The 14617-nt window shown below is 40.9% G+C and overlaps 1 protein-coding gene across 2 annotated transcripts in view; it reads right to left on the reverse strand.

Moving 5' to 3' along the window:
- Nucleotides 1-14617, reverse strand: part of ATP2A2 (ATPase sarcoplasmic/endoplasmic reticulum Ca2+ transporting 2) — a 57327-nt gene that overhangs the window by 19976 nt on the left and 22734 nt on the right. For both annotated transcript variants that reach the window (XR_004920828.2, XM_036103439.2), the window contains exons 6-8: nucleotides 3980-4060; nucleotides 1887-1972; nucleotides 103-567 (exon numbers count right to left, since the gene is read on the reverse strand). Coding sequence is in view for 1 of the 2 variants with exons in the window: in XM_036103439.2 (XP_035959332.1) it covers nucleotides 103-567; nucleotides 1887-1972; nucleotides 3980-4060 (632 nt within the window). In the remaining variant the exon portion in view is untranslated. The remainder of the gene's footprint in view (nucleotides 1-102; nucleotides 568-1886; nucleotides 1973-3979; nucleotides 4061-14617) is intronic.

The raw sequence follows: 14617 nt of genomic DNA on the forward strand, positions 1-14617 counted from the left end.
GGTATCAAATTACGAATCCAAGGTTTTGATGGCATGAGGGCATATTCCTAGGATGAACCAATAACCACCACCAGCAAAGAATCTTACATCACTCCCACTTACCCTGCACACAGACATCTGGTTCGTTGTCAGTGTACCAGTCTTGTCTGAGCAGATAACGGAAGTACAACCAAGGGTTTCCACAGAAGGGAGGCTTCGAACAATAGCATTTTTCTTTGCCATTCTGCGAGTTCCAAGAGCCAGGCAGGTGGTGATGACAGCAGGCAGACCTTCAGGAATGGCTGCCACAGCCAGAGCCACCGCAATTTTGAAGTAGTAAATAGCGCCCCTGATCCAGGAGCCTCCATGAACTGGGTCGTTGAAGTGCCCAATGTTTATGATCCAGACTGCAATGCAAATCAGGGAGATGACTTTGGAAAGCTGTTCCCCAAACTCGTCTAGTTTCTGCTGGAGGGGGGTTCTCTCCTGCTCTGTTGCCACCATTTCATCCCGGATCTTGCCAATTTCTGTGTTCACTCCAGTTGCCACCACCACTCCCATGGCTTTGCCAGCAGCTATGTTTGTACCCTACGACAGAAGCAGAGGAAACTGGGTATAAGATTAACATCGCACCCAACTTAAAACTGACTAGCAAACTCAGACCCGGGTGGGTTTTGACTAGAGCACCCAGACTCTCATATCCTACTGGGCCGTGGAGGGTCTGCTCCTCAGAACCAGCCATCCAACCGTGATGCAGGCGGCAGGTACAGCTCTCCTGGATTCTCATTTCATGTGGTCCCCACTCGCCCAGAGCAGCTCCACCCTGACCCCCCTGGAATCTCTATTCACCATACCGAACCTGGCTTGCAGACTAGCTTCGGGCTTGAACAGTGCTCTAACCCCTCTGCGTTCCTCATTTTTCAAACTCCATACAGTCCTCAACCCTAAGCATTCTCCACTGCTGGCTCCAATAGTCCCACCTCCCCTACTTTCATCACCCACAATAAGCAGGGCAACCAGCACCATGTGCTACCTTGAGGATCTCCACTCAAGCACTGGCATTCAAAAAATCAATGAAATCAAGTACAGGGCTCTCTCCCCACCCCACTTTAATTCCTAGCGCAGCATGATACAACTTCATTATTTCCACTGTGATTCTATAGCACTTTACTTACTAGGAGTGGTTAGGCTCCCACACTAACCCACAGAACCTACCACTTGAAATAGCATATAAAATACCAAACAAGCAAAATATACAAATTTCTCAACTTTTTATTTCAAAAAAATTTAACAGAAAAACTGTAGTACAATGAACATCCGTTTTGCTTTTCATCCAGACTCACCGTTAATTAAATGGTTTGCCACATCTGCTCTCTCTCTAAACACATACCTCGCCCATATCATTTTAATAAGCCTTTTCCACACAAATCTACTTTTCAAGGTTTACAGATAAGGAATTTAAAGATGTTTGACCTGATCTTTTATTCCCCCCTCAAAAACTTGCTAATTAAAACAGACAACACTGGGGAGCCTGGCTGGCTCTGTCAGAAGAGCATGTGACTCTTGATCTTGGGGGTCTTGAGTTCAAGCCCCACACTGGCTGTACGGTTTACTTAAAAATAAACAAACTTAAAACCCTGCAGATTTTAAATTCTGAGAATGTCTCCAAATAAAAATACATTTGACGGGGCGCCTGGGTGGCTCAGTCATTAAGCGTCTGCCTTCGGCTCAGGTCATGATCCCAGGGTCCTGGGATCGAGCCCCACATCGGGCTCCCTGCTTGGCAGGAAGCCTGCTTCTCCCTCTTGCACTCCCCCTGCCTGTGTTCCTGCTCTCGCTATCTCTCTGTCAAATAAATAAATAAAATCTTTAAAAAAAAAAAAAAATACATCTGACAAAGTACTTACAGAAAAGAGCATGTTCTTTTTATCTTGATTGACAGCCCGTGGGTCCGGGACGGGGTCAGTGTGCTTGATGACAGATACAGACTCACCTAAGCAGGTTGCGAGAAGGGACTGTTAGGTCTGTGCAATTCATACCTAGACCCTGAGCCCTCATCCACTCATGCTACCACCACTCTCAGGAAAGGAGATAAAAGACCCAATTCTCTTGAAGGAAAAAAACTAGTAAAATTTAGAAATAGAATCCCAGTCAATTGTGAATATATATTTATATTTGTTGTAAACTTACGTATACACACTCTCTAATACTTCATAAAAAGGTCAAAGTATATTTATTCTTAACACAATGAACATACTAGATACATTATACATATAATGAGAAGCATCTACTGGAAAGCCTATTTTTGTTCATTAATGCCAGACATGAGAAATGAAAACATTGTTTTAGAAATATCTTCATTAGTAATGAGTGATCAGACCATTCTATTTCAATAAAATAAAACTGAAAAACAATCAGCACTAAAAACATCACATGGTAGATAAAGGACTACTTGAACTTTTACAATGTCTTGTTGAATCTGGTTTCAACCTTACTTAACATCGCTTATGAAATATATAACTGGGGTTGGTCTGAGTAACATGAAATATGGCTCCAGTTGTTCATTTAAATTTCAGGTAGCCAACTTCACTCTCGATATCCGAACAAACCTGGTTCCTCACTCTAGTCTGAAACTACAGTATCATTATTTAACAAAAAAAACACTGAAGAAGTTTTATGAGAGGTTTTAAAAGATAATTATTTCTGTAGGCATACTATGAAAATCTTCTATGCACCACCTAATCAGTTTCCCAACATTTTATGGCTCAATCAGCTTTCAGCTTGTTGCTGCTAATGGGAGTTTTAATAACTAAGCTATTCATAGAGAAACAAAGAGCCCAGGTTACTCACAGCACTACCTCCTAGGACTTCAGCTGCTTTTCAAAACTGATAATCAGATAAATCTTGATTACCTTTGGGTTTTCTATTTACCCTATTTAATTCAGGTTAGCATGGTGTTAAGTTAATCTTCTGACCACCTTACTTCCAGTTAATTAGAACCCTCCACCCTAGACTGTGCCTTTATCAAACAAAAATGGAAAAATGTTCCAAACAATTTCAAATCTAAGCATGCAAACTTTAGGCAGTAAAACATTCACCGTTTTTGGAGGGTGCTAACTTTTGTTAATTGTACATTTGATCATTGCAAATATGTTAGATGCAAGATTAGCATTCCTCCAATGAAAAAAATTATAGCTCCGGAACCTCTCTCTCCTGCCTGGGAAAAGAACACTAAGTAATTAATTCATTTTCATAAAACAGAGAGACAACACTTCAACCTTAAGATTATTACCTCTGCTAATGTAGAAATTTGTAACTTCTTTTTTTAGAAAGTAAAAACATAAAAGAGATTTTTGGTGAAAGCTGTTTTTTTTTTTTAAAGATTTATTTATTTGACCGAGAGAGAGGAAGAGAGCGAGCGAGCGAGCGAGCACAAGCAGGGGAGTGGGAGAGGGAGAACCAGGCTCCCCACTGAGCAGGGAGCCCAATGCGGGACTCAATCCCAGGACCCCAGGATCATGATCTGAGCCATAGGCAGACGCTTACCCAACTGAGCCACCCAGGCACCCCAAAAGCTAATTTTTGATAAAATTAAAAGACAAATAGAGGTCTTATGAGATGAAAGCCAAGTTTCTTTAAACCCGATACACTGGCAAAAAAGCCAGATTTCTAAAGCACTAAGAAATAACTATCTTGGAGGCGCGTGGGTGGCTTAGTCGTTAAGTGTCTGCCTTCGGCTCAGGTCATGATCCCAGGGTCCTGGGATCGAGCCCCGGGAGCCTGTTTCTCCCTCTCCCACTCCCCCTGCTTGTGTTCCCTCTCTCGCTGTCTCTCTGTCAAATAAATAAATAAAATCTTAAAAAAAAGAAAGAACGAACTATCTTGGACAGGATTAAGATAAAACCCTAAAAAGGGACAGGAGGGGCAGGAGCCAACTCACTCAGCATGGGGTCTGAGCAGGACTTCAACATTCAGAGACCTTCCAACGTATAATGCTTACCTGTGAGAATGGACTGGTCAACTCTTAGAGTAGTAGATTTGATGGAAGTTAATCTTATATCAGCAGGAACTTTGTCACCAACTAGTTGGAGAAAAGGCAGCTAAAATAAGCAATTTTGCAATTCATGTTTCATAGAGATGAATCTGTCTCCAAATAAAACACATCTTAAAGAAAATACATAGCCTGTATACAGCACAAATACATAAAAATCTGTTAAATTGAACAAGATAATCACCTTCTCCTTAGGGTCATAAAAACTCTTGCTAAATAGATACCGGATCTGAATTACACAGGAAGGAAGAGAATAATGCTTGGGGAAAACTCTAAAGACACATTATTTACACACTTACACACACACATGGCATGGTGAGGGGGATCAAGTTGTATATACCATGGTTTATCCCATCTTCAGAAGAGATAAAATATCATGAGAAATAAAACTACAGAGACATAAATTTAAAACAAATTGACAAGAGTTGAGAAAATGTGTCAAGTTTACAAAGATGTATAGAAATAGGGATTCTTATTATAGGGGGACTATGAAATCTGGAAATTTTGGTGTAAATAGGGAAAAAAAAAAAATCAGAGTTCTAAATCACTTTAGAGGCAAGTGCCTGAGCAGAGATCAATGAAATTCTGTGTTATTGCACGGTTAATAAGGACAAATTAAATGTATGTAACGCATTACATGGTCTATGTAAAAGTAACAGCTCAGTGTTTATAATTCAACTCTGCTTCCAGACTTTGTGACCACCCTTATATGCTGCTGAGTATGAAGAAAAAAAATGTTATAAAACCTCTGAAGTACAGTTTGACAATATATATCAAAACTACAAAGCACAGGTGCGCCTGGGTGGCTCAGTCGTTAAGCGTCTGCCTCCGGCTCAGGTCATGATCCCAGGGTCCTGGTATTGAGCCCCGCATCGGGCTCCCTGCTTGGCGGGAAGCCTGCTTCTCCCTCTCCCACTCCCCCTGCTTGTGTTCCCTCTCTCACTCTCTCTGTCAAATAAATAAATAAAATCTTAAAAAAAAAAAACAAACTACAAAGCACAATCTTTTTACCCCACATAATCCACTACAAGGAATTTACTCTTCAGATAGGCTCAGCAGAATATGTTTAGTCACAGCGTAGTTTTATTATTAACAGTAGAAAGATGATACAACTCCATTCATACTAAAGTGAAAATTTCCTCTAAGATATACTGTATATTAAGGCGGAAAACACAAGTGTGAAGCATCACCTGTACTGACTGTCATTCATATAGGGAAATACCTTTGGGAAGGTATTACAAAATCTTAATGCTAGATAACTGGGTATGGAGTGGAGGGAGACTTTTCACTTTGTACTTTTGAAATCTGATTTATCAAATAAATGAATAAACCTCTTGCATCACCTCAAGAGGATCTGTAAGTCAACTGAGTCTTCTTCCCTGGGCCAAAGAGCTCCTTTAACAGCTCTTAAAGGGTCCACATCTCTAGTTTTGTAGAGTAAATGCCACAGTGCAGATGCAGGAACAGATAAAGCCAATGTTTTACATGGTCTTGAGAATAGTGTCCAGAACACTGTAGACATTCGGGGCGCCTGGGTAGCTCAGTTGGTTAAGCAACTGCCTTCGGCTCAGGTCATGATCCTGGAGTCCCGGGATCGAGTCCCGCATCGGACTCCCTGCTCAGCGGGGGGTCTGCTTCTCCCTCTGATCCTCCCCCTCTCATGCTCTCTGTCTCCCATTCTCTCTCTCAGATAAATAAATTTAAAAATCTTTAAAAAAAAAAAAAAAAAGAACACTGTAGACATTCAAATATTGTTGAACACATACTTATCAGTACCAAAACAACTGGATATTAAAATAAGTGTACAACAGCTTTCCCTGACTTTCTGAAAAGTAACTATAGTAGTTTTCCAAGTCTGACACAAGGGAGAGCTAAAAATTAGAACAAGTAGTCTCCCCTAGAATTGCATATAGTTTGTTGTTGTTGTTTTGTTTTTTTTAAGAGGGAGTGGGGGGTGGGTGGGAGAGGCAGATAGAGAATCTTAAGCAGGCTCCATGCCCAGCACAGAGCCCAATGCAGGGCTGAATCTCACCACCCTGAGATTACAACCTCAGCCAAAATCAAGTCAGATGCTTAAACGACTGAGCCACCTATGCACCTCTACATATAGTATTTTTAAGTCAAATGTTCATTTTCCATGATTACTCTACATACTGAATTTTAACTGTCTGGTTATATATGTAAACTGGCAAAATAGCCTTCTGTCCAAGTAGATTCATTTCACCTGTTAAGCCTTCAATTTAGCTCTGATTTTTCTGCGTTTCAGAGCTTTGAAGTTCAGAAGACTATGATTTGCTTTTTGAGCTCCAGTTCATTAAACCCAGCCCTATAGCCTAACTAGGAAATGTGGTCACAAAGCAGCCCAGAAACAGACTGTCAGTATATAATCTCAAGAGGCAAAGATCATCCTTGCATTTGACTGCAGGGACACATTAGGTTAAGGTGGAATTCCTGCTGGAAATGCTTATGCAATGAACAGCAATACTCCCGGACTGAATAAATGAGAACCTTTCACTTTAATTCTGCTCCTACTACAATCAACCATATACGAAACTTCAGTGACCTAAACAGCTAAAATGCCCCATCAAGATGAAAATTTGAAACCATTTAAAATTTTTTACTGTATTATTTCTGGATGTCATAATTAACTTGATCACGCATGATCTGGAACATGAAAAGAATATAAGGTTCAATGATGAACCTATGACCCTAAATGGAAAATTTACTTGAAAATGTTTCTTGCTGTCATAGGCAATTTATGTCACAGGAAAATTTCTAACATGGCACAGGGGTCCCCACAATCTTTAAGTACTAAGACACTTCTGCACTCCAATAGCTGATCATATACCAGCAATTTAAAAGCAGAACATCTGATGCCTGGGTGGTTCAGTCGGTTAAGCGTCTGCCTTTGGCTCAGGTCATGATCCCAGGGTCCTAGGATCAAGCCCCCAGTCAGGCTCTCTGCTCAGCAGGGAGCCTGCTTCTCCCTCTCCCTGCAGCTCCCCCTGTTTTGCGCTCTAAGAAAAAAAAAAAAAAAAAAAAAAATCATTTTTTAAAAAATTTATTTGAGAAAGAGAGAGAGCACACATGGGGGGTGGGCTGAGGCAGAAGCAGACTCCCCGCTGAGCAGGAAGCCCAATACGGGGCTCAATCCCAGACCCTGAGATCATGATCTGAGCTAAAGGCAGACACTAAACTGACTGAACCACCCAAGTGCCCAGAACATTTCATTTTATACTGAAAGTTGCATCCTGTTTTTCTAGTTCAACAATTTTATGTATAAGCCACAGCATGTACTCTCATATACCTACCAGATTTAAAGCCAATCTAATATTCAAATTGAGGATAAACTACAAGAAGAGTCAAAGGAAGTATCTTGGCATTTATTTTGCTGTGTTTCACTGGAAGCTCAGAGGATTTAAAATAGGTGGAACGTATCTTTGAGGCAATAAATACCAACATTAAATTTCTTTCCTGGGTAACATGGTCAACATATTAGCTATTAGTTTAAGACAGTATCAATTACTATATATATGCAGCATTAAAACTGGCATTATAAAAAACCAGCTACTTTCCCCCCTAAAGGTTTTTCTTTTTAAGATTTTATTTTTAAGGAATCTCTATGCCCAACATGGGAATCAAACTCACAACCCTGACATCAAGAGTTGCACACTCTACTGACTGAGCCAGCCAGGCACCCCTGCCCCAAAGGTCTATTTTAAATATATTAAATAATTTATTTGCTGTACAGAAATTGTATGGATACACATTTAATTGTTGGCCAAATATTTAGAAATGACTCAGCTGTCAAATGCTAGTAGAACAAATGAACTGGGAAGCCCTTAAAAACTGACCTCAAGCTTTTCTCAACTTTTCTTCCATCTGACAACAGCCATTCTAACTGGGAGGCAATTAAATATTTAGGAGTTAAAAGAAAAATATTATCTGGGAGCCATTTATAAACTATACAACCTCAGGACCCGCTCTTCAAGAATCTGGTTCAAGGGGCGCCTGGGTGGCTCAGTCATTAAGCTTCTGCCTTCGGGGCGCCTGGGTGGCTCAGTCGTTGAGCGTCTGCCTTCGGCTCAGGTCATGATCCCAGAGTCCTGGGATGGAGTCCCACATCGGGCTCCCTGCTCGGCGGGAAGCCTGCTTCTCCCTCTCCCACTCCCCCTGCTTGTGTTCCTGCTCTCTCTCTCTCTGTCAAATAAATAAATAAAATCTTAAAAAAAAAAAAAAAAATCTTCTGCCTTCGGCTCAGGTCATGATCTCAGGGATTGAGCCCCGCATTGGGCTCCCTGCTCCATGGGAAGCCTGCTTCTCCGTCTCCCACTGCCCATGCTTGTGTTCCCTCTCTCGCTATGTCTCTCTCCGTCAAATAAATAAAATCTTAAAAAAAAAAAATCTGGTTCAATGCATTTGGGATGGGAATCCACCTTTTAAAAAGTTCTCCAAACACAAAAAATACAAGAAACAACAACAAAGCATAATAATGGGTTTCAGATCCCATGAAGGGCTTATTCAGAACAGCCTGTTTACTTTGTGCTGTTTCTCATGTGCCAAGTATGCCAGCTCTAGGCCAAGAAGACCTTAATTACCCCAACACCTGAGAAATTTATTACCTTAAAGTTTTACATTGGGGGCACCTGGGTGGCTCAGTCAATTAAGCATCTTGACAGAGCAGGAACACAAGCAGAGGGAGTGGGAGAGAGAGAAGCAGGCTTCCAGCCGAGCAGGGAGCCCGATGCGGGGCTCGATCCCAGGACCTTGGATCATGACCTGAGTTGAAGGCAGATGCTTAACAACTGAGCCACCCAGGCGCCCCAGCCAGCTTGACTCTTGATTTCAGCTCAGGTCATGATTTCAGGGTCGTTGCATTGAGCCCCACATTGGGCTCTGCGATTAGCAGAGTTGGCTTGAAATTCTCTCCCTCTCCCTCACCCTCTGTCCCTCCCCCTGCTCATTTGCAAAGGTGCAAGCTCTCTCCCAAATAAAGTTTTACATTTGTTTCCATTTGTAACTGATCTCTGTGAGAAAGCAGCATAAATCCATACAGAAGCATCAATCCAAACTGGTCTTAAAAAACCTCTGCTATGGGGGCGCCTGGGTGGCTCAGATGGTTAAGTGTCTGCCTTCGGCTTGGGTCACAATCCCAGGGTCCTGGGATCAAGCCCCACATCAGGCTCCTGGCTCAGCAGGGAGCCTGCTTCTCCCTCTGCCCCTCCCCGTGCTCATGTGCTGTGTATCGAATGAATTAAACTTAAAAAACAACAACAACAACAAAAAACCCCTGCTTTGTTCTAGTATTCTCTTAGCTAGAAAAACCCTCACATCATCTTAACCCATGTCCTCATTTTAGTTAGGAAACTAAAGCTCAAAATAAAAGGGATTTTACCTAAGGAACTTCAATTAAGGAAAGACTTAACCTACTGTGTGACTCTGCTTTGTATTTTTCTAAGAGTCAATTTAGGATTGAATCCATTAAGAAGCACACTCTAAGGAAGGAAAAGATTCATAAGATTCAATGGATACTTTTCAAACTAAGACATAACTTTCTTTTGTCTGCAGGCTTCTATGAATTTCAGACAGAGGGCTTTGTGAGTGAGGAGCAGGCAGTGCTGTTCCTGATGATCACACCCAGTAATATTTCCCTGATGGGGCATGTCAATGCCCTTAGGGCAAATGGTAGTGGAAAATTCTTACTCTTGCCAAGTGGATGCTCTGCAATTTTTTCCTCTGAAATTTTTTCCCCGTCTCTTGGGTTCTGGTGGTGTAATGAAAGAATAAACTCTATTATAAATGCCTTCGATTTGTTTAACATCTGACACTTTTCAAATTCAGCTCTTGGCTTCATAAGTCTGTAAGCTCTTTAATCTGCTACCACAATAGGGATTTCTACTCTGAACAAAATCCTCAATGTATACTTTATGCTAGGTCACCAAGAATGCAAGTAGAAGTCAAAGGAAATTACTCTGCCACATTTTAGAAATGAACACAAACTTTATCTTAAAACCTGGGAAAGAATATTCGTAAGCCATGGTACTTAAACGATGTTACACCATTCCATCAAAAATAAATACTGATGGGGGCGCCTGGCTGGCTCAGTCGGTAGAGCATGTGGTTCCTGATCTCGGGGGTTGTGAGTTCAAGCCCCTGCTGGGTGTTGAGATTACTAAAAAAAATTAAATAAACTTTAAAATGAATGAATACTGATAGTTAAAATCAGCATTAGTTAGAAAAGGCCTTAAAAAATATTTATTTTATATAAAGAGAGCACACACATATGTTGGCAGTAGGGGAGGGAAGAAGGGGCAGGGGAAGAGAGAATCTTAAGCAGACTTCACACTAAGCAGAGAGCCTGATCCAGGGGTCAATCTCATGACCCTGAGATCAAGACCTGAGCTGAAACTAAGAGTTGGATGCTTAACCGACTGTGTGACCCAGGTGCCCCACAGAAAAGGCCTCTTTATGAATTGGTTATATGTAGGGGGAAAAAAAATCTACTGTGACAAATTCTACCAGCTATTCAAGTCTTTTCTAAGGAAAAACTATATATAAGATCAGAAATTACCTCCTAAATATCACTATTGTTTTTGAGTTTAAATGGCTCCTAGGAAAAGCAAGCTGTAATAGAATTAACCTAAATTACTTAAACATTTAACTATGACTCAAACATTTTCATTATGTTTCTGATATGAGTCATAGATTTTTATAGTCAGACAGAGTGAATGAAATTCCTCACTTGAGAAGCCCACTTGCCTACTTTCTCCAGGCCTCAGAGTGAGCAGGGAAGGAACATCACAAATCGCTAATACCAAGTTTGCTCCCAGTCCATTTTTTGGGAGTATTACCCATGAGAAGACTCATCTTTCAAAAATGCAAATGTTAAAAAAAAAAAAAAAAAAAAGAGCAAATGTAATACTCTTATTTAAATTTAAAATGTTTCAATAGTGGGACGCCTGGGTGGCTCAGTCATTAAGCGTCTGCCCTCGGCTAGGGTCGTGATCCCAGGGTCCTGGGATCAAGCCCCGCATCGGGCTCCCTGCTCCTGTGTCTGCTTCTCCCTCCCCCTGCTCATGTGTGCTCTCTCTCTCTCCCCCTCTCAAATAAATAAAATCTTTTAAAATAAAATAAAATGTTTCAATAGTTTCTTCCTCCCAGAACTGAGATCAAGTTAGTATCTTAACCGTGGTTTATAGGACCTCCCAGGACCTGGCTGCTGCTTGCTTCTGACCACAATCCCCTTCCTCTAACACAACACAATGGTTTCCAATTCCTCAAAGTTCTTTCTGAGTCTCACACACCCTCTTCTCCTTCACCCCACCTGACCCCACCCAGCAAGGCTTTCCGTGAACTCCCACTTTAGGTTGCTATCCCTTTCAATGTGCCCACAGACAGCGGTCCTTTCCTTTTCCAAGGCTCTCACACCACGTGCTTGGTAAGTCTTCCTACTCAGTCACTGCTCCTTTCCTAGCCCCAAGCACTGTGCTACTGCACAGGGGGCACCAGGTAAAATATCTGTCAACGAATGAAGTACTTGCACACATTATTTCCTTTAATAAAGCAGCATCACAGATTTATATTATCAAGTTGAAGAACATCACAAAAAGAACAAGGAAGAGAGTCAGGACCAAAGAGATCTCAGACTTGGTTGAGCCGAATGAGGCAACAGTGATTGTTACTTAAATTCTACATTTAGACTATCAACAAAAAAACCATGTATGCTAGCAGAGATTGGAGGTGTAGGGGAAAGAGCACATGTGAGAGCAGGGCTTTAGCTGGTAAGGCGATGAAGGTTGCCAAAGAAGTGTCCTTAGCCTGTAAAAGCAGACTAAGGAGTGTCTAGACTATCAACCAGACTCCATTTACATAATGGCATTTAAGTCTGGGCACCAAAGAAAACCATCAAGATGGTAAAGGGTTTGAAAATAATTACATGAACAGCTGAAAGAGCTAAAACTAGCTTGGAAATTAAAATTTTAGCATAGGGCGCCTGAGTGGCTCAGATGGTTTAAAGTCTGCCTACAGCTTGGGTCATGATCTTCAGGTCCTGGGATCAGGCTCCCAGCTCAGCGAGGAGTCTGCTTCTCCCCCTGCTTGTGCTCTCTCTCTCTCTCTCTCAGATGAATAAATAAAATCTTTAAAAAATAAAATAAAATTTTAGCATATACCACACTGTTAGCACTCAAGACTCCCCGTTCCACCACAACTGTCTCTTTCGACTGGACAAGCTGCAGCTGCTCCAGGTTCTAGTCATTTAAGCTCCCCTCCGGTTCTAAAAGGCCCATGAATTTACCTTCACCCACCTAACGGGGCTATCATGGCAGGAGGAATCAAACTTGTGTGTGACTAAAAAGTGAAAAACTAACGTACAGAACAGATGAGTATATTGTAGCTAGTAATAAGGAATATTTTATAATAAAACAGACTAAAAAAGGCATAGCTGGTCCTAAAGAGCCAAATTTCCAGTGACTGGAGGCGTCAGGTAACAGCTCAGGAGATGCTGCAGAAGCAGCCCACCACTAAGCAAGCTTACAGCACACAGTATCTGGCATACCCACCAACAGTTTTCTCATTATTACAAAAGTAAAGCCTGCTTTTAAAAGGTGAAAACCCGTTCCTCAGTCCCCTCATCCAAATAGATACCAGCTGTTAACATCTTTCTCTCCTAGGCATCTCTCTACGGATAACACTTAACTAAAACTTTATTAAAACAGAAATCACAAACTTTTTACATTAATATATACTTATCTGTCTCATGCTTTTTTAATGGCTGCATAGTGCTAACACCCACTAAAATTTGGGGAATGCCTGCTTATTCCATACCAACCACTGCCATAAGGGCGTTATGGGTTACTAACAACCTTCATAATTTTAAGAAAGAGGCGGTCATCTTCATTCCTAGTTTACAGATGAGAAAAATGAGGCACACAAAGCAAACTTGCTCAAGGTCACAGCGTTTATAGCCATACTACATAGTAAGTCAGTCACCATTTTCATGGCCATCTAGGCATTTCTTATTTTTCCTATTACACTGTTATATGCTAAACCTCTTTGTGCACTGAGATTACTTCCGGAGGACAGATTCATAGAAGCAGAATTTTCCCACATATACTCCCACCAAATTTAATCCCTGCCATTTCTTCATTCTCAATCTTCTATTTTTCTGAGCATTGGAATACTTTATTTTTCAAAATTCTTTTATCTTCAAGATCAAAGTTGTTTTACATTTTTACATAGTCAAATCTGGTGCTCTTGGAAGTTCTGTATCACACTTAGGAAATGTGTTCCCAATACAACGTGCTTTCTTCTAATTTTTCCAAAATCTTAATCAGAGTGACATGGATAGAGATGGTACTTACTGGTACTGTGACTACCTCTGAGTCATGGGGAATGGGGAGGAGGTAATTACACGAAATCAGGAAATGCCAGCCCCAGGAGATTTAGGTGAGGCTTCAAGATCAACTAGTCCATCGTGATCTGATGGTCAAAGGAGACCTTCCTGAGTCCCTTGTTTCTCAGGTTCTTAAAAGTCTTAGCTACCCTGACTGATGAATGAAGGGCCCTAGGTCTCAAAACTCTCTGCTTCTAATACATCTGCACTGATTTCTATAAGACTATTTGCTCTTCTGCTTATGTACAAGTTCTTAAGATTAAGAACTTAACATCTCTGATTCTGAAACAGAATTATGACTTATAGGAACACCTAAGAATGATTTCTACACTATCTGGATGCAGAGGCTCAGACTTACACCTCCAGATAGCCCTTTCTTCTATCCTTCTTACTGCAAAACAACTCCATATGGGGGAAAAGGCACGAGAGCAAACCTGCTCCCCACCTTATTTGGTCATACATTTTTGCTTCTACTTCTCTGATCCATGTTTATCATTTTAGAGCATTTGGGTTTGTTGCTTTTTGTTTTTGGGGGGGGTAAGTAATCTCTACTCCCAACGTCAGGGCTTAAACTCATGATCTCAAGATCAAGAGAGTCTCATGCTCTATCAACTAAGTCAGGCACCCCATGTTTATCATTTTAGAAACAGGTAAAAGCTATTTAACAATGTTCCAGCAATACTATGTAAATTGCTTAACAATATTTTACTTAATTACACCACTTAATTATACTTCTTTTCCCCCTCCCCAGTTTTATTGAGATCAACATATAACACTGTATAAACTTAAGGTGTACAACATGATGTGATATATGTATAAACTGCAAAATGATTACTATAATTAGTTAATACATCCGTCAGCTCATAGTTTTAATTTTTTTTCCTTGTGGTAAGAGCTTTTAGCAACTTTCAAATATATAGTGTTGTTAACTATAGTCACCATCTTTGACATTACATCCCCTGAACATGTGTCTTACAATTGGAATTTTGTACCTTTTGGCCACCTTCACCCAGTTACCTCACCTGGATGTCCCTGGCAAACACCAATCTGATCTGTTTCTAGGAGTTTTGGTTGTTTTTTTTTTTTTAGATTCTACATATAAATCAGACCACACAATATGTGCCTTTCTCTGACTTATTTCACTTAACATAACACCCTCAAGGTCTATCCCTGTTGTTGCAACTGGCATGTTT

Source organism: Halichoerus grypus, chromosome 13, assembly GCF_964656455.1.
Source record: "Halichoerus grypus chromosome 13, mHalGry1.hap1.1, whole genome shotgun sequence".
NCBI classification, from domain to species: domain Eukaryota; kingdom Metazoa; phylum Chordata; class Mammalia; order Carnivora; family Phocidae; genus Halichoerus; species Halichoerus grypus.